Source organism: Dermacentor silvarum, chromosome 1 (genome assembly GCF_013339745.2).
Source record: "Dermacentor silvarum isolate Dsil-2018 chromosome 1, BIME_Dsil_1.4, whole genome shotgun sequence".
NCBI lineage: Eukaryota > Metazoa > Arthropoda > Arachnida > Ixodida > Ixodidae > Dermacentor > Dermacentor silvarum.
In genome coordinates, this window is record NC_051154.1 from 135,207,085 (window position 1) to 135,226,580 (window position 19,496).

The 19,496-nt window shown below is 49.5% G+C and overlaps 1 protein-coding gene across 1 annotated transcript in view; it reads right to left on the reverse strand.

Annotated features, from left to right (window-relative positions):
• LOC119436074 (neuropilin and tolloid-like protein 2) overlaps positions 1-19,496 on the reverse strand; it is a 396,223-nt gene that overhangs the window by 52,259 nt on the left and 324,468 nt on the right. The window contains exons 4-6 of the mRNA XM_037702821.2: positions 9,731-9,754; positions 5,436-5,572; positions 1,541-1,781 (exon numbers count right to left, since the gene is read on the reverse strand). Of these exons, the coding sequence (XP_037558749.1) occupies positions 1,541-1,781; positions 5,436-5,572; positions 9,731-9,754 (402 nt within the window). The remainder of the gene's footprint in view (positions 1-1,540; positions 1,782-5,435; positions 5,573-9,730; positions 9,755-19,496) is intronic.

Here is a 19,496-nt window from a genome sequence, read left to right on the forward strand (position 1 = left end):
CAGACGTCTCAATTGTTTTCAGTCTGTTATGTGCAAATACAACATTGCCACTAGTTTGCAACATTTCTTGAAAGCCAGCCTTATCTCTGTTCAATTGGTAGCGTGCGTGTTACGACAAGGTGGCGGCTTAAGGCAGCGCCTGTGTTTTCTTGTCGTTGTCACCATCTTTTTTTTTTTTAAAGTATATATATTTGGCTACCACTCACAGGGTTAGTTCTAGAAGTTAAACATAAATACCCCTGAAAAGTGGATAGGAAAACGGCGCCGCGGTAGCTCAATTGGTAAGAGCATCGCACGCGTAATATGAAGACGTGGGCTCGTATCCCACCTGCGGCCAGTTTTTTTCATGCACTTTCCTCTCCATTTATTTATCATTTCTTTAATTCAATTAAGGACTACGGATAAGTTCCCCTATGCTGTTCTTGGTGTCATTGGTTGTTGGCTTCTTACGATATGACTAATCAATATCGGGCCCCTCGATTTCCTTTCTTCTCGTTCATATATATATATGTAGGGCAGATGTTTAAGAGCGACATCTTACGTCTTGACTATACTCATTCGCATCAATGTTGCACATGCGTTACCACGGAAGACGCAGCTTCGTTCCCGACTTGGTCACGCGACCAAAATGTGGTAAAAGGAAGGGAAACTTGCTGCAGGTGTGGTGTTGCTCTTCTTGGCACGCGCCGCCGTCGGTCCGAGTGCAGCATAGAATCGACCAACGGCTTCGGTGAGCGATTACCGAGCCCGACGGCTTCCCCTGATTGAACCGCGGCGCGAAGTTCGAAAATTACGCGCCGTTCTGCCGACGCGCTCTTCGGCGGGGAAGCGGCACCGACGGCGTGCCTACGCTCGTTTGAGGCGTCCCAATTACGCCCACTACAGAGAATGCGGCCCTCGGTTGATAAAAACGAGTGGCGCCGTAGGCAAATTTACAAGCCAGCGCGTTTAATAACGCGTGACGGGACGAGACAGCGCAACCAGGCGCCCACAGCGCGAATTAAATAAGGCGCAGAAACAAACCCCTCTCCGAGCGAGGAGGGAAAAACCCGGTAGAGCAAGCAAGAATCCCCGCGCGCGCCAGACCGACGCTGCAGAGTAGCCGGCCATTTAATGGCCGAGCCTCGTAGTGGGCCGTGCCTCTTGCCCTTGTTTGCTGCTCGCGCGCCTGCGCGCACACACTGGCAACCCGGTCGCCGCTGCGCGTTTCTGCGTCGGTTCAATTTATTCGCGAGCGCTGCCAGGGCCGGGAATGACCCTCTGCAGCGAACAGCCGGCCTTGGACCGCTTGCTTCTCGCGCTCGTCTTCCTGCCCTGTTGCCGGCCCCGAACGCCGGCGGCTGCCCAGCGCTCGCTACGGCGCGAAAGCACCCGCCGGGCGCACATGCAAATGAAAGGAACTTCTCCGCTGCCTCATCGGGAGCAGCGTTGTTTACGTATTGCGCGTGTTCACCTAATGGTGCTCCGCGTTTCGCCGTTCCTCGCCCGAGGCTCCGTCACGTACCGCGCATGGGCACGCGCGCAAGAACCCCCTGCTCACCTCCGCTGGAGATCTCTCTGAAGGCAGTGAAGAGGATGGAGAAGTTTCCGCCCTTGAGGGCGCCGTGCTCGGCGTAGTAGCGCACCTTGACGTGGTTCGACTTGGACTGGGTGGGCTCCGCCATTGTGCCACAGAAGTGGCTCAATGACTCGTGCTGAGGCTCCTCTGCGAGGATGTCCACGAAGTTGGAGCGGCAATTGTTTGGGTCCGCTAGCTTGTACTCCAGGAATGTCAGGTACATCTGCGAAGCAAGAAAGCCACGTTACACACGCGCTGCAAATGGAATGTGTATTGTGCATCAACAGCGCTGAAATGCGGCGTATTTCGGGAACATCATGTGGAGAAAAGAAATCGCGGGAAGGGGGGGGGGGGGGGGGATAAAAGAGGCATTCTCCGCCACACCGGTTCGAAAATGTGTTAACCTGTTAGGTTACGGTCTGGAAGCAGTAGCAGAGAAGCAAGCCGACGCCGAGGGTTCGGGATGGGTTGTGACACCTTTATGATGAACTCGATCTCACGAATGCTCGCCGATTATGTGTCACTGCGGGCACTAAGCATGCGCGTGCTCCAAGATGTTCTGTTTTGCGTGCCGGGAACAATATTGACTTTCTCCAGTTTTGGTCGCCATATAATCGCCATTGGCACCGTACCTTACTAGCACAGCATCGGTATAGTGATGACTAAAATAGGCAGAGAAGCGTCAAATAAATCTGTACAATAGCAGCAATAGTAGTATTGGCCCAGGATTTTGCTTGCTTCGTTCTGTGCACACTGGCTCCACACGCGAGCAGTGCGCGCACATGTTTTCTTTTCTTCTCTTTTACAACTAAGCTATTAGCCTCCAGTTGGTCGGGATTTTTCGTGGCGTGCTCACCCAGAAAACGGCATCTGGAAAAGGGCTTCTCCTTTTTCCGCGTAACAGAATTATGTTTTCTCGTATATTCGAATACAATCCAAAGCTGTCATGTCTGCCACTTGTGTGTACGTCGTACTTTACGCATTTTATGACGCAGTTTACTTTTAAACATTAATTTACTTCAATAAGGCACTTGCGCTTGGCGGACGGCCTAGAAGAATAAGGATGTATATGCCGCACTTTCGCACACGTGCGTGCGCGCGTGACGTACATCGCTTGTGGTGGTGGTGCCTGTGTAACGTCGTCTAACGTCATTTGAGGTGGTGGCACTCGTGTAACATGCGCACCAGCTTCGCTGCCCATCCACTTTCACTAAAGTCCCTATATAGGAAAAGTACCGCCATGCTTTGATCAACGCCGCTTCTCTCTCTCCTGTATCTCCGATTGGACGATGATAGCGCGCGCTCTCACTTCTTTATATTTTTTTCCCCGCCTCAGAGCCATGTTGAAAGTCACTCTGCGCAGCCGCAGTCGCCGGCGGCGGCCGCGGCGCGCGCCCGGCCTGAAAGCTTCAACGAGGACTTTCTAGGGGCGCCACCGTCGACTTGCTTTCGCAAGCAAAAAAAAAGAAAAAAAAAAGAAAAACACAAGCGCTTTAGAAGAGGAGACGGAGGAGGAAAGAGTAGATGGCGGTACTTTTACTATATAGGGACTTTAACTTTCACAGGGCGGAATGGAGGCGGACGTTTTTTTTTTTAAATGCGAAGCATGGCTTTGACTAGTCTGAGCCAGAGTCAAACGCGAGGCCGTCCAAGGTCACAAAGTTTGTCGCCGATGCGCGCGCACCCCCATGCGCCCGCTCGCTGGCCGCTATTGGCTCGGCCCCTCCTTGCTCCACGCGCCCGCTCCCACGCCGCTATTGGCTTGGCGCCTCCTCCGCTTGCTCCACTCGCCGGTACGGTTGTGCGCGCCACAAATAGACGTGGCTCGGTTGCGCTAGCTGCGCTATGTTGAGCGTAGGCCTCTACTTGCAGATATAACAATGGGTACTCGAAAGTATCAAGCGGAAGAGGCGCGTAAGAGTGCGAAGGCTCTGCAGAGGCTACAGAGGTATGCGATGCGTACCGAATTGGCGAGGCAGAAGGCGAAGCGACGGGCCGACGAGGTACGCTCAACCGTGGAGCGCGAGCAACAAGAGAAGCGACGTGTGCACTAAGAACAGCGGCATGCCTAGCGAACCGCTGAACAGGACGCCGGGACCAAACGGCGCCAATTGCAGGACTGCCACTTGCGGGACGCAGACGCGTGCTTTCACAATCACTTTGTCGAAGACGAATTTCGTGTGGCGTGTAGAGTCTGGGACCGCCTCTGGTCCCGATCGTAGGTCGTCGCGGTATCGCGGCCCGTGCATGTCGCAGTCCTCCAGCAAGCGCTTCCCCGGGAGGATATGAGTTCGTTCGGGCTTTGCGCCACTTGCAGGGTAGAAATGCTTCGCGTTGACTTAGATAATCATCGAGCATAGTTACTGCCGTACGTTTTTTAATTGAACGCGCAAGCATAGATCTTTCACTTTCGACATTATTTTTATTTCTGCGTGATTAATATATGACGACGCTCATAGCTCTGCATTAAATTTTTCTAGCTCTTCGCACTTGCAACTTAGCCCATGTCCAAACTTGCACGTCAACGATTGCCTTTTTAATATTCTCTGCGGTAGAAACTGTCCAGCATAACTTCAGTCAAGTTTTCAGAAAGAGCTTGTACGTTTTGCGGATGAAGACTATACCCCTGCCTGTTCAAAAGAGAAAAAGGGTAAAAACTAATAAGGAGACAGAGAGAGAGAGAGAGAGGGACAGTGGCATTCTACACCGCCCCCCCGCCCCCCCTGACTGCTTCAAACAATAGCTAGCCCAAAATACTACACAAAGGAAGACTGCAAGGCGACCTGGCAGCAGAAAACACATTGTTCAGCAGATGCCTATAAATGAGCCCGCAAAGAACAGCGCGGAATCTAAGTAAAGTCAAACGTACGATATATTGTAAAACAGCGAATAACCTGTTGTTCTTTCATGAACACATGCCTAATATACAAAAGCTCAAAATCCCCATTCGCGATATCGAAGTTCGGGGTATGCATGTAGTTCACTGCTCGGTCAGTGCCTCATCGGTCTCTTGTTCCACCACCTGTTTGTGCGCGTTCGTGGGGGACCAGACTTGAAGACCAACCACCTTGTATTTCTAGATGACGGACAGGTTTGGGTAGGTACTACACCGCAGAAAGACATTCCTAATGTTCTTACACGGACACTACACGGACACATTTTCAAGCACAGCCGTCCGCACATAGCTCAAACTACTGGTTCCTGATACGTGATGAAAACTCGCGCTTCGCTGCTATGAAAGGTCCTCGGCTGCATGAAATGGTAGGGCTCTCACTGCATATGGCTTTGATGCCCGCCACTGGTCGACAAAAGGCTTCTCGTTTGAGGTCAACGTCCAGTGCCTGACGATGCGTTGGGCATACGGCTGGCGTCAGTCAGTTTAATTGTGATCGTCAATCAGCGTCGTCACCCAAAGACAGCCTTCAGCGCAGCGGATTCTCGTTGTCCATCTCTCGAGACCTGGCACATACCGATGGCGGCTGACTGGCCATGAAAGAATGTTGATATAATACTTTTGTTCCTTTTTGAGAACATTTTCGTTTGTGTTTGGGCGTAATCCCTCCCTCCGAAAAAAAAGAAGAAAAGACGAAGGAAAGACAAAGAAACATGTTACGCTCCCGCGACGACTTTCGTCCACCCTATATTGCGCTGCAGGAAGTGTACGCCCTCTCGACCCTCTGGTCGCCTTCTCCAATGGAGATACGTTATAATTGCGCCAATGTATCTGGCAAGTACAAATAGCGGGTGTCGGTCGGAACTTACTACTATAGTATCAGGACGTGGTTTTACCGCTATGTTAGTCGTATATCTCAATGTTTCACTCAGAACTCTTGGCACGCTCAAGAAAGTAACACAAAAACATAGCACGTCTGCGCACCTTCCAGGATGGCTTCACCCGAATGCTCCATGTGCACTCCAGGGGGAGCTTGTTTTGGCGGGAGTGTTCCAGCTGGGATGGCTTGATGTCTTCCGAGCCAATGACACCGTGGCTGCCTTCGACGTTGAACAGGCACTCTGAAAAGATGGCAAGGCGAATGTATGGACGAGGCTTTGGAGACAAGTTAGATCGAGCACATTGTGGATACAGTCCCTGTAAGCATGAACGCGTGGCTCCAGAAATTGTTTTATCTACTCCTTCTTTCTCAACTCTCGCCCATAGTGCTTGGGAAAACGGTGCATAAATATCAAAACCGATTACCCTGCCTCTCGGCATGAATCGCCTGTAAGGCCACGTGCATTGTTGCTCCCTATATTTGGAGTAAGGCTGAAGGTAGAGAGTCGATTAAATCATGTGTTCTATGTTATCATACATTTTGTACAATTTATGCTTCGCTAAGAAATAGATGTGGCCTATTACAATATACTGGCACTTGCGCAGCCCTATTGTTGGAAGAGTAAGAGTCGCACGTTTCTGTCGTGTTTATTCACAGTGAATGTTCTACTCTCTTTTTTATTTCTCTCGTTCGCCTTTCTCCTTCCTTTGTACAAATGTACCAGCAACGCACTTTGTTGTGAGCCTCACGGGCTTCCGGCGCCAAGGGAATGGAATCTTCGAGGAAACAAACGTGACGTGGAGTGCTGGGAGGGAGGGGATATTCCCTGGCCGGTGCAGGGGGTGCCGCTCGATCGGTGGCCTCCGTTTGAGGCCCGGGGGCAGTCACGTAATATGCTCCACGCGAGCATCGTCCCTACATATAGCCTGTTGATGTGAGGGGCACCTGCGGCCGCCCGGGGCCTTAGACGCCGAACTTAGCGGCACGCTTTCGCCATCCATACACGCCAGGAACGCCCCAGGGACGCATAAACAACGCAGCCACAACCGAACAAGCCGTCTATAAAGACTCATCTCAATCTGAGGGAGAACGCCATGCGACCGCCGTGTATGCGCGGGATCGATTGATTATACCCACCGCCGCCGCGGTTGCTCTTGTTGGCGCGGCGTCCGTGTTACCCGCCATGTGGCATGCTCGCGCGCGTCCATTCAGCGCATCATGGCGGGCTGCCGGCGAGACTGGTGGGGTTAACACGCCGAGACCACCTGGGGTTCCGGCTGCAGGCGGGGCGCGCTCGAATCCGATTGACGAGGTCAACCGAGCAGCTCTCGGGGACCATTAAGAAATGGCCAATTTTCGCCGAGCCGCCGCGTCAGGACTCGCCATAAGCGAGACCCCCTCCCCCCTACCGATGATGCAAATAACCACTCAGCGCCTCCTCCGTATCCGTTCATGCCCCTCCCCCACACCCTCTCCCCCTCCTCTCGTTTTTTCTCCCGTTTATTTTTATTTTTTTCTTCTCCTGCACCAATTACGCCGTGCTCGTTCCCGCGCACCGGCTTTTCGGTTTCTTGTGCGCTACAGCTACCGCGTCATCTGGCCCGAAGCGTGAAAAGGCAGCGGCACGCCGCTGGCCGTCTGCGAGCTCGCGGCCATGCAACACATTTACTTACAACATCAGTTTATTTTAACAGTAACCCCTATATGCGGCAAGTTTCTCAGCGGATCGTTTTCGTGTGTCGAAGCCTCACTTCAATTGGAGCTATGTTTACTAATAAGCATAAACATCGTGCCTAGTCGCGATCTAACCCCGTAAACTGCTCGGAACTATTGGTTCCGAGACCAGTTCTTGCTGGACCAATTGTTTCGCACAAAGAACCACACACGAGCGGGTAAACAGCTTGTTCGTTACCTCAAATGAGGTGCGAGTTTAAAGACATAAAAATAATAAAAAATGTAGAACCATTGAACTGGGTCTGCCTACAAATCTGTCATCAAAAAACTAAAACGAAATTAGAACATGGGGGGGGGGGGGGGGGGGCGGGGCAAAGTTCTAATAAAAAGTTAATTAACTAATTCTGGGTAATTAGTCTTTTGAAACTCACGTAATGTCAGCAAAATATGTCCACCTCGTCTAGGAACTCTCCTACAAAAGCGCCACATTCGCTACGCTCATGGTTTTTTAATGCGAAATCTGTACAATGAAAAAAAAAAAAAATCCACCCTGTAGACAGTTCGCCGCCATTGCATATTTATTTTCATTTCCTTAGCGCGTTCAGTGTTCCAGCCGTCTCTTACTATAGTCTCCCACGCAGATGCATTTATTTATCCTCGTGATTGTCCTTAAAAGCAAAGGCCTCGGGCAGGTTAACTACGTTCGCAAGTGTAGCTGGATGGATACTGCGAATTTCCAAGACAACATGCTCAATGGTTTCTGCGCCATTTCCACACGCTATGCACTAATCGTCTTCATCTGAAAATGTTCGCCAATGACCCCGCGTTCTCAGACGCCCTGACCCAACACCACCTAGATAGCACAAGGCCTGTTCACTCCGATCCATGACGTCATGCTACCAGGCCCGACTGCCATAGAATCTAATGGGCATGCTCCCGAGTACGCAACAGTGATTTTCACGTCATCGCTTTCGTCATACCAGCCTTGGCAATGGAAATTTCGGGCCAGGTAGCGTGACGTCATGGATCAGAGTGCTATCAGAGGCCTTGTGCTATCTACGTGGTGTTGCCTGACCTGGTTTTGAACAGTAGGGCATTAGGGAGTTATAATATATTTCTGATTTCCTTATTTGCTGTTCGATATTGTATCGTAGGTGGCTTTCTATCTACCAGGTTACCGTAATGCTGGCAGATTAGTTTCTTGGTTATGGTTTTTCCTTGTTAGCAAAGATTTTTTTTCTCTACAGCTACCAAAATGACCTAGCCGTCCATCTATTATTATTTATATTTCTTAGTCGTTTTTCTAAGCAGAGTTTGTTGTGAGCCTCCCACACTTTGAAGGACACCCACCCCATATCTCCCTGCACTGTTCATCGCAGCCCGATAAGCCACGTACGTCGGTGCGCCATCAGGCACCGGAAAATTTCTGCGCGCCATTTGCGACGTGTGCCAAGGTGCCCTTGAGGCTGATGCTGGCCAACGCTCAACAAAAGAGGGCATCGAGAGGGAAACAAAGCGGCGAAGTTGTGTAAAGGACTTTTGCACTTATACGTATAGCGCGGTCAGGAATAGTTATCGAGTTTGTATTGCACTTCGCTTACCTTCAGGAACAGTAAGCGGGCTGTAATTGCCGGCATAGACAAGCCGCGATGAGCTCATCTGAGGCATGTATCCGCACGTGGAGTGAGGGACAGCGCTAGCGCGGTGGAGGTGCTCAGGGCATGGCGCTAAGCGTCGTTCGAGATGTCAAACGCGCTGGCGTACGAAGTTCCATACAGCCGTTTAACGATCCTGTACTTGTGATTTTCAAAAAAGGTCTTTCTCTTAACGTTACGCCTAACATTTTTCGTTACATCGCTCTTTGCCAGTCCTTAACTTGTGCTCTAGCTTCTTTGTTAACCTCCAAGTTTCTGGCCCGTATGCTAGCACCGGCAGTGTACAATGATTGGGCCCATTTCTTTTCAACTACAGTGGTAAGCCCCCGGTCAGGATTTGGTAATGCCTGCCGTATGCACTCCAACCCATTTTTATCCTTCTGTAAGTTTTCTTCTCATGATCAGGCTCCCCTGTGAGTAATTGACCTAGATAACCGTACTCCTGTACAGACTCTAGAGGCTGTACATGTAAGAAATTTCAAACGTACTTCTATCTAAATCAGTATAGTACACAGACGGCAAATAGAGATTGGAAACACAGTGTGAAGATGGCTCGGCCGTTCATACACTCTATTTGGGCCGTATCTTGTCTCCAAATAATAATTGCCATGTGTCTGGCTTGCTTTTCCTTTCTTCGAAACTTTGCGCTCGCTGCTTTCCTGCCAAGAACACTGTGTCACACTGATTACACGCACGCCTTTCGTGATCTGTAAGTATACCATGGGTGCGCAGCGTTAAAGAAAGGAAATGCACGAAAGATAGATCACGGAACAAGATAAACCCCAAAAGGGTGCAAACCTTTCTTGGAGTGTGGCGGCCACTGACACCTAAGAGCGTGTACTACATTTACTTCAGTCCGTAATATCTCTAAATACTCTGAAGTCACACTTTTAAAGACAAGATGAATGTGATTGCGAGATAGGCAGACAAGAGAAGTCAAGAAGAGAAGACAAGACGACCAAAGGAGCGATTAACAATGTGCCAAAGCAAGTGTGCCGATTTCGGTAATCAACTTTCAACACGACAACACCAACCTTGCGTAAGAGGGGAGGAAAAAGAAAGTTTTTTACCTTCGGGTGGTGGCTCATGGGTCTCTGAAAGAGAAGAGAAGAATGCATTATCAGCCAAAGAAAGAATATACTAAGAACTTACTATGCTAGCATGAATTATGTACAGTGTTACGTAATATTACGTGTAGTTATTCATGTCGTGTGTAAATCTGCGGAAACGGCACTATTACATTAACAATGACAGGACACAGTATCGACAATATTTCCAACATGTGTGAAATCGTATAGCTCCGCCATAGTGTTTTAAAACATTGTACATTTGCATCTCCGAAAGATGCATTTATGTTTACCATGGGATAATACACAACTTAAGGAAATGAGCTAGGTGTACGAGGTCTGTTCAAAAAGTTCATGCAGTGAGTCAGCAAAAAATCGGAGATTGAGTGGACGTAGCGGTGCCGCTCTGTCACTCTTTCCACTTGAAATGACTCGGTTGACCTCTAGTACGAGAAGGACTGCTGTATGACAAGGCAGAATTTTATGCGTGCGCTGTTTCTGCAACCCATTTTTATTCTTTGTCGAAATGGAGATTGATGAGCGGATAGAACAAATTATATATATCACATTTCTAAGAAATTCATAAATTTTTACAAACTGCCTATGAAAAGGATGCCTTAAAGGAAAGAACCGAGTTCATGTGGCACCAGCGTTTTCGGGAAGTCCGTGAGGACCGCCAGGATGCAATACCAGGACGCCCCTCCAGCTCGTGCGAAGATGAAAACATCGATCGTGTGCGATCTTTTGTGAATTGAATGACTTGAATTCTGTGGTTTCAGGTGCCGAAACCCCGATTTGATTATGAGGCACGCCGTAGCGGGGGACTCCCGATTAATTTTGACCACCAGGGGATCTTTACCGTGCCCCCCATGAATGGGACACGGGCGTTTTTGGATTTCGCCCCAATCGAAATGCGGCCGCCGCGGCCAGGATTTGATCCCGCGACCTCGTGCTTATAGCAGTTCAACACCATAGCCGCTAAGCCACCGCGGCGGGTCGTTTTCTTGTGCTCATTGACCAACGAATGACTCTTAGAATGATAGCAGAAGCACTTGGTTTGGCAAAGTCGTCCGTTCACCGGATCTTGACTGAAAATTCTGAAATGAAAAAAGGTTGCGCCAAGGTGGTGTCGAAACTGTTGATTACTGAGCAAAGGTTGCGATGAAAAGGATATTTAATTGATTGAAAAACGTCAGGCGACAGTAATGAATTGTTGCAAAGGGTCGTTATAGGTGACGAAACTTAAATTTACGAATACGACATCGACCTAAAGTCATAGAGCAAAGAATGAATTAATCAAACTTTATTTGAAGCGGGTCTTCGCCCGTGGCGTCCGCCGCTTCAGTGCCGTGTGAGTGGCTCCCGGAGCGAGGGGTGTGGTGGCGCCCTGGACATGCCTTATGTGGTTCACAAGGAGCGGCCAAAAGGCGGCTCGGTGGGGTTCAGCCGGAGTGGTGCAGCTCTCCCAACAAAAAGGAACAGATGGGATCAGGTGGGGAGGTAGTAAGGCGAGGAGTGTGCACGGGGCCAGGCCCAATAGGTGTGGCGAACGTCGAGATAGCCGCCGCACACCGGGCATGCCGGGTGGTCGCGGCGGTGTTCAATAATGTGTTGCATGGAGTCATTCGCCAGTGTTAGAGTTTGAGCCTGACGAATTAGGGAGGCATCATGGCGGGTGAAGGAAGGATAGAGCAACGAGTGGAAAATAAAGGTGAGTCAAGGCCGAAAGAAAGTGTGGGAGAGCAATGCAAAACTTAGTCGAGTGTGTATCATGACTGCCTTGGAATTGTGCACAACGAAGTGTATCTGAAGGGCATGCACACTGTCAGTGCAGCAGGTCCTGAAGCGTCTGAAAGATTTAAAGACCGTATGTGCCAGCCACCTGCGATCAGATTCTACGCCACGATAATGCCTCTGCGCACTGTGCACTGATATTGCGGCAGTTTCTGGCACGCCATTCCCATCACAATGCTAGAACACCCTCCATACCAGATGTAGTCCCCTGCGACTTTCGTTTCTTTCTTTTTGTCCCCAAAATGTAAACTGGTGGTCTGAGGGTGGCATTTGGGGGATGTGACGACAAGTAAAACGGAAACGACATCGCCGCTAAAGCGCTTAACAGAGGAGGCCTTCCAATGGCGCTTCCAGCAACGAAAGAAGAGGTGGAACCAGTGTAATGTGTCTAAGGGGAGGGGGGGGGGGGTATTTTGAAGATCACCCCATGAATGCATCTGAAAGTTTGTGAAATGAATTTTTTAGCATACCACACAAGCTTTCGGGGCAAACCTCGTACAAGATGAGTGTATTAAATCCTCGGTACGGGGTTCCCAGTAATCGCGTTACGGGAATGTATCCCTCACTAAATTATTATAGGTGCATCCCTTTTCACGCGGCTCAACGACCTCTCACGCAGGTGGTATTGTGATTCGACTTTTAGGCACACGATCTTATAAGTGGAAGCTTCGGTAAGATGTTGGGAGCGTGTAGTATGTATAGTCGCTGTTAAAGAAAACGAAACAATCGGAGGTACACGGCAGTCGAAGTTTGCCTGCAAATATCCGGTTCAGGGAGCACGCCATTTTGACAGGCGGCGATGTGAGACGCTCATTACGCGATGCGTGTCCGCCAGTGGCATAGCCAGAAACTTCTTTCAGGCGATGGCGGGATGGTGCAGTTTTGTGCTTTGCTCGGAAGAGGGAGAAGAGGAATACCTATCGATTTGCGCAAGGTCGACAATATTCAGGGGTCGGGACATGCGCGCCAGCTTTGCTTCTCGTCCGTCGTTACGAAGCTGATGTACGCGCACGCCGTGCAGGGTTTCACTTCTTTCGGCGGAGAGATTTCCCCCGCATTCTCATTCGCGAGTAAATTGCGCGCAATACTATACGCACAACAGGATAATCAGCTTGGTCGATTCGTCAGCGCAATGCTGGTGACAGCGCAGCGGTGTCAAGTTACTATGTCCTTGGAAATATCGCACACACTGAGCTGTAATGCATTCTCTAAAATAAAATAAAAAATTGTGGGGTTTTACGTGCCAAAACCACGATATGATTACGAGGCACGCCGTAGTGGGGGACTCCGGGTTAATTTTGACCACCTGGGGTTCTTCAACGTGCAACCAATGCATGGCATACGAGCGCTTTTGCATTTCACCCCCCGTGGAAACGCGGCCGGCGCGGCCGGGAGATTACTCGCGACCTCGTGCTTAGCCGCACAATGACATAGCCACTAAGCTACCACGGCGGGTGTAATTGCGGGTGTAAGTTTAGTTCAGCGTGTCGTAGGCTCGAAAACTTGAAGTAGTGGCGCCTACGTAAACGTAAACATATAAAACGCAATTTACACTGCGCGCCGTTCAGTGGGTGGAGAGTTGCGGCTGTCGTAGCCTCTGCAGTGCAAGCCGTTGGAGAAGGAGCGGGATCAGCAGGGTGGGGATGAAAGGCTTTATTTGAATCGCGTGAACTCCGCTTCTACTGAACGGATTAAAATACTTCCTGCGGCAAAATATTTGTAAATGTGTGTCCTTTAATGTGAAATGCTTTGCATGACGTCGATAAAAGTGTTGCAGGGCGCCCTTACGGTCACATAAACGGCCAGAAACTGACATACAACCTCAAAGTGGGGGAAAGAGCCAAGGAAAGCTATCACTTTTAACAAATTTCTCGGCCACCAGTGTTGCGCAATCTCACCGTGCGTAGCACAGAGCTGTGACAGTGGCCTCTACATTTTTCACGGAGGCCTTTCGAGATTCGCGTTTCGAGTGGCGCAAAGCCAGACGCGAGGAAATTACTTTTTGATCAGACCACGCATTTTCCGCTCACTTGTGGTAGAGTGTACTAGAATGGGGGAGTGGGTCCAGCGGACTCCTTAAAGGGACACTAAACGCAAATACTAAGTCGACGTGGACTGTTTAAATACTTTTCCAGAAACCTCAGAACCCTTGTCTCGTGCAAAGAAAAGACTTAGTTTACGAGAAAATTGGATCTGAAGGGTCCAAGTACCTTTATTGGAATTCAAATCACCCGCCACGCCAACCGAGGAGTGGTGACGTTGCATACGCCATTTTCTGCCGTTGGTGAGTGTAACGGCGCCCGACAGATGGCGGTACGGTGCGCCGCTGCAGCTGATTTTGGTAAAGTGGCGTCATGGAGGTAAAAAATTTTTCAGTTTTTTTTTTCCTTCCTCCATGAGTGGCGTAGACCGTTCGGGCATTCCGCGACGTCGCATGGAAGTGGAACTCTCTGCTACTTGCAGTTAGTGCGAGGTTCGCGAGCCAGAAAAACAAGCGCAACACTACACGATAACAGAAAAACTGAAACGCGAAAGTGCGGGCGGCGCAGAGTCGAGCGAACACGAAACGTTTTGACCGCCCACGTCGTTGTCAACGGTGTAATGTCAGTTAGTTCTTTTTCGTAAAAGTGTAATAGAACTGGTGAAGTAGTATTTTCTTTCTTCTTATAATACAGTACAATGATGTTTTTATAATGAGTGGTTCAATACTAGAGACAGAATTTAAATGAGGAGTGCCTTTGTCATCGGGCGAGTATTTGAATGTCCCGGGGGAGTCGCTAATCGTGTCCTGCATTTACCTTAATTTCTCTCTTACTAAGGCTCTGCTCGCGATAATATTGACGCTTTAGAGATACTCGTGCACTAATACATTACTTTAGCTTGACTTAGTCGTTGCCTTTAGTGTCCCTTTAACAAGCAGCGAGGGTGAAGCAAAAACACAGAAAGTGTGGCGGCGCTACCGTCGCCTTCTTTGAATCTCCGGCCAATAAACGTTGGCTCCGGCTGTTTCGGCAGCGCTCATTGGCTGAGGCGAGCTCGCGGGCTGAGTAGCTGTCGTCTGCTCGATGTACCGTCGTTGTTGCGTCGTTTGCGTTCTTTCCGCCGCTCTTTTTTCATTTTGTTTACAATAGATCGGTGGGAAATAATCTCAGTGTTACCGCCACCAAGTGTCCGCCTGTCAAAGCTCCATGCGTCCGGCCGGTGAGCGGGGCTGCTCATTCGGAAGAAAGTGATGGTGGCGCCACCTGGATTTTCCATAAAAAATGCTTCAGCGCAGAGCCCTCGTTGGACCCACTCCCCAATCTAGTACACTCTACTTGTGGTTTGCGAGTGCATGCATTTTAGCGGAGATGTAGCCTGGACCCTTCTGCGCTCATAAAAAGTCGCAGTTTCACCCGAAAGGCGAAGCATCAATTGCGATAGCAAATTAGTAGAGTGCTATACAGTGTCAGTTAGTAGTTTTATCAGCTGTATAAACTTCGACATGCAGCAGCACCAGCAACGCGCAGAACTGTTGTTAACGCCGTCGGCGTTTTGCCCACGTTCGCACCGAACGCGCGCGGCGTTGGTGACTGTTGCCCGTTCCTCTGGGGGCCACTCAGAGGTTTTCGACGAGATCAGAACGGGACACTCGTCGAGCAGCGTCGGAAGTCTTTACCACCTTGTCGCCTAGCAACGTTTTTATATAATTACGCATTTGGTTCCACTCAGACCAGCTCCACCGGCGCAGTGGTTATGCCATCACGATCAATGAGCATCACATACAAGACTTCTCACGTGGCACCATTGGAACTTGTTGCCCCTCCGAGGTGCCATAGATTATATTAACAACCAACCGGCTAATCGGTGGCCAATATTATGTGATTCAAAGGCGGCCCTACAATGTCTTTTGTCAGCTCTTCGTCGCGGGTCCTGCGAACAACTCGTCTCGGAGATACGAGAAATGCACCACCATACGATCACAAAAGGACACGACGTCGTGTTTCAGTGGTTGCCGCGTCATTGCGGTATCTCCGGCAACGACATCGCCGACGAAGCTGCTAGGAAAGCACACGAAGGAGCAAATCTTGTTTCTGTGCCTTTAACGAGGACTGACGCAGCCCAACACCTAAGCAAGCTAGCGCACAGTATGACATTGGAGAAGTGGCATACAATTGAATTCACCCAGCATCGGTTGCATTCTCTCGACCAATCTATGCAGCTGTGGCTGTTGCCTGGATTTCCGCGAAGTGAGAAAACAATCCTGTGCCGCTAACGCTTGGGTGTTGCATTCACCAATGCTTACACGTGTTTGATTGGAATGGCTGATAGCGCCGAGTGTAATGCCTGCGGTGTCGATGAGACTATAGAACAGCTACTGTGCTACTGCCCATCTTTTCAAAACAAAAGACATGACCTCTGCAACGTTCTCAATAGGCTAGATAGAAGACTGTTCACTTTGAGCAAGTTCTTGGGACCATGGCCTCGAATATCACAGCTGCAAAAGGCCACAAAAGCGCTGCTGCGATTTTTAAAAACTACAGGACTGAGTGACCGTCTATGACCCGGACTGATTGATCGTCAGTGATAGAGCAGAGATCTGTCGCTACGTCGGCGATATCCACAGCGGACTTTCTATTCTTCTCTTAATCTCTCTCTCCCCTTTTCCCTTCCCCCAGTGTGGGGTAGCCAACCGAGCTCAGTCCTGGTTAACCTCCCTGCCTTTCATTAAGTAATTTTTTCTCTCTCTCTCTCTCGCATGTGGTGCCGCAGCTAAACGTCGCCTCCCCTCCCTCCCTCCCGTCCCCCCACGGCCTTTCGCGCGACAGAAGAGTCGCGTTTGCTCTTTCTCTCTCTCTCTCTCTCTCTCTCTCTCTCTATATATATATATATATATATATATATATGGTGATTGTAAAGGAGGAAAAAGACACTTAATTCTGCAGCCCTTCAGGGAGCACGGCGCAGAACACGCGTTTGCCCTCCGCCGTGCGTTCGCTCCCCGTGAAAGCGCGCGTCCCTCGCGCGCTTTCACTCGCACATACAGCATACGGCGCGCGACGACGATTTCATCGCCGTTGACGTCATACGGAACCTCACGGCGACGGCGATGACGACGCCGACGGCAGAAATCCGCTTGGATTCCATAAAATTGCTATCGCAATAAAACAATAAAGTAGCAGCGACAGATGCCGGTGCATGTACACGATGTCTGCGCATGCAATCATCGGGTCATCGAATCCGAACTCGAATGTCCCCTCGGACCACCACCTCGATTGGTATATGCTTTAACGCTCTCTTGGCCTTTCCCCCTCGTTCCGCACATCACTCCTCACGCGCCCTCTCATTGGACAGTGGCGATGCTCGCGATCGAGTTTAAGCATGGTTGAATGCGCCAAACCGCGCACCTCTGGCTTGGGGCCCATGTCTTCGACTCAGTCTACTTTGACGACGAGTTGCGATTTTGTTGAACGAAACGCAGTTTCTTTGTGCAGTTTATTGCAGACCATACGTTGAAATAATAATCACACTTAAATGCTTCGTATTTGTGGTGCCATGTCGCAAATCTCCTCCTCAAGCACCTCGCGGATCACTACTACTGGTATATACTGTCGCAGAGTTGGGCCAAGCGCATTCAACAATTTCACGGAAAGAGCTAAATTCCAGTACTTGGGAGACAGGCACCAAAACAAAACAACCCGGATTCTAATCAGGTCGCGAGTTTTTTTTTTTTTTTTTTAGTTTTTATTTATGATCCGGAGCCCTCCACCACGGCGTGCCTCATAATTAGAACTGATTTTGGCACGTAAAACCCTAGAAAGAAGAAGTTTTTATTTATGGCCATGCGAGTGAGACTTAGCACATGTTTTGAGGCAACAACAACAACAACAACAGCAACAACAACAACTTAGCACATTTTATTTGGCTAAGCCAAATCCGTTAAGCGACAGCGTTATGTTTTTCTTTCTTTGCCCACAGTTCCAAATTACGCTTCGTCCACCAGGAAGATATTTCATGTTGCGTTTCGTTTTCCTTTTGAAAACAGTGAAATTGTATGTATTTTTTTTCTCTTCCGTGGTTAACATGTGTTGGTGTGTTTCGTTTTTCACCTTTGCAATGTAGAACATGCCGTGCATTATGTTTATAGCTTTTTGTTGGTCTACGACCGCTACTTATTTGTTTGTGGACGTCTGTATTACATGTCTACTTTTCCAGGTGGTAATGGGTAACCTGCACCAGCACTTGGCGCCAACATCGTCTTATACAGTATAACCATGTCGATAAACACGCAAAACTGAAGCTGTCGTGCGCGTGTGAGCATGGAAACAGTTTTCGTGGGCTTTGCTGTCCACGAAAGACTAAAGACATTCCTTGAATAAGAGCTTCATTGGTAGATACGCATCATGAAGGCTCTTCTGGTTTTGCTATGGTAAACAGGTCTTCAGGAGTCTACAGTTATGTAGCACTGTGTGCGCCGGTTCGCGTGCAGCTGATGTGTAATGTATTCTATATGTTTGTGTCCCCTTAAGTTTCACTCTTAAACTAGTGTAGCATGCCAGGTCTGTGGCCTGGCAGTCACTTCTAGTTTTTATTTAATATACGCACAACTTTTTTTTTTCTTGAGCAATATAACTCTGGTGAAACGTATGAAAGTTCAACCAGATGAGAAAAGAAAAAGCAAAAAAAAAAAAAAACGAACCTAGATTGCGATCAGAACCCTGATTCAATTAAGTGCTAAATATGCTCATAATAAATATCCGGCGTCGTTACCTCGTGCGCATTTGTCGTGGCGCAAGTATCACCCAGGATGTCTAATCGAGTGTTGACGAGGTAGTTTGTTTCTCAATACGAGTGTCCTGTTCGTAATCGTGGTTGAGCTTGCTCTTGGAAGTCCTCGCAAGAATGTATAGCGGGAGTGGAGACGGTGTGTGAAACTGGTTCCGTTTAACAACAAGCAGCGCATAAATTCTCGAAGGCGGCGACAGTGTCGTTAAAAAGGTTCGGCCCTTTGGCCACCACACAGGGACGCGACAAGTGGCGAGTTATTATTGTGTTTTCAGCCTGTAACCACCTCGATTTTCACAAATATGTAAAAAATACAACGTGTTAACTTATTATAGAGCTCACCTACGCCTTCAACAGAAAAGAAGTGAAAACTGCGTGCGCCGGAGTGGCTTGACCGACGCTAGAAATAATAGACACTGACGAATAACGTAACCAGCACGAACACAAAATAGCGGTGGTCCGAAACTCCTTCAAGCGGACGCGAGCTGAACCCACGTGGTACTATGGCGCGTGCACAAATTTGTTATCCTATGCTTTTCGTTGTTTCAGAAGACGACTGCTCTTTCCACTCGTGTGTCAACACTTTGTTCTGGCCAGCCACCCCGTGAGCTCTCTTTTCCTCCGGCTCCAACTACGGCGGCGTATCCGACTGCATTTAGCCGGCCGCCCACGTCTGTTGCTTCTCTGTCGACACCGCCAGCCAGCCTCGTTTACGACCTGTCCGTTAGCCAACGTTGATATATACTTGAATCACGCCTTGTTTGCCTCGTGCACCGTGCCTGTAGGTTTCCTTGCTTGACCCGATACAATTTGCTACGTTCGCATCGACGTCTTGGCAGTGCGCGCGTAGAGTTTAGGTCCACGTTTTCTCACTGCTGAGTTCATAACTCCCGAACTGAGCCAGATCTCGAAAGCAGCGACGGAACCGGTAATAAATCGGCGCTGAGAGACGCGCCGAGTGCGGTCCATTCATCATGCACGGAGGGAGTCACGCCTCGGCATTCCCCACAATATATTCGGCGTTTGACGAGCGACCCGCGCGGCTCGCGGCGGCGCCGACAATGGCAGCCGAAGAAGAGGGTGGCGTGCACGTCGATTCACGCCGCATCAATTCGCCTCCTGTGTAAGATGATCGCTCTTATAAACTCAACGGCTGTCAGACACACTCGCGAAATGAAAGTCGCCTGCCGTGCGAATGTTGGCGCGTATA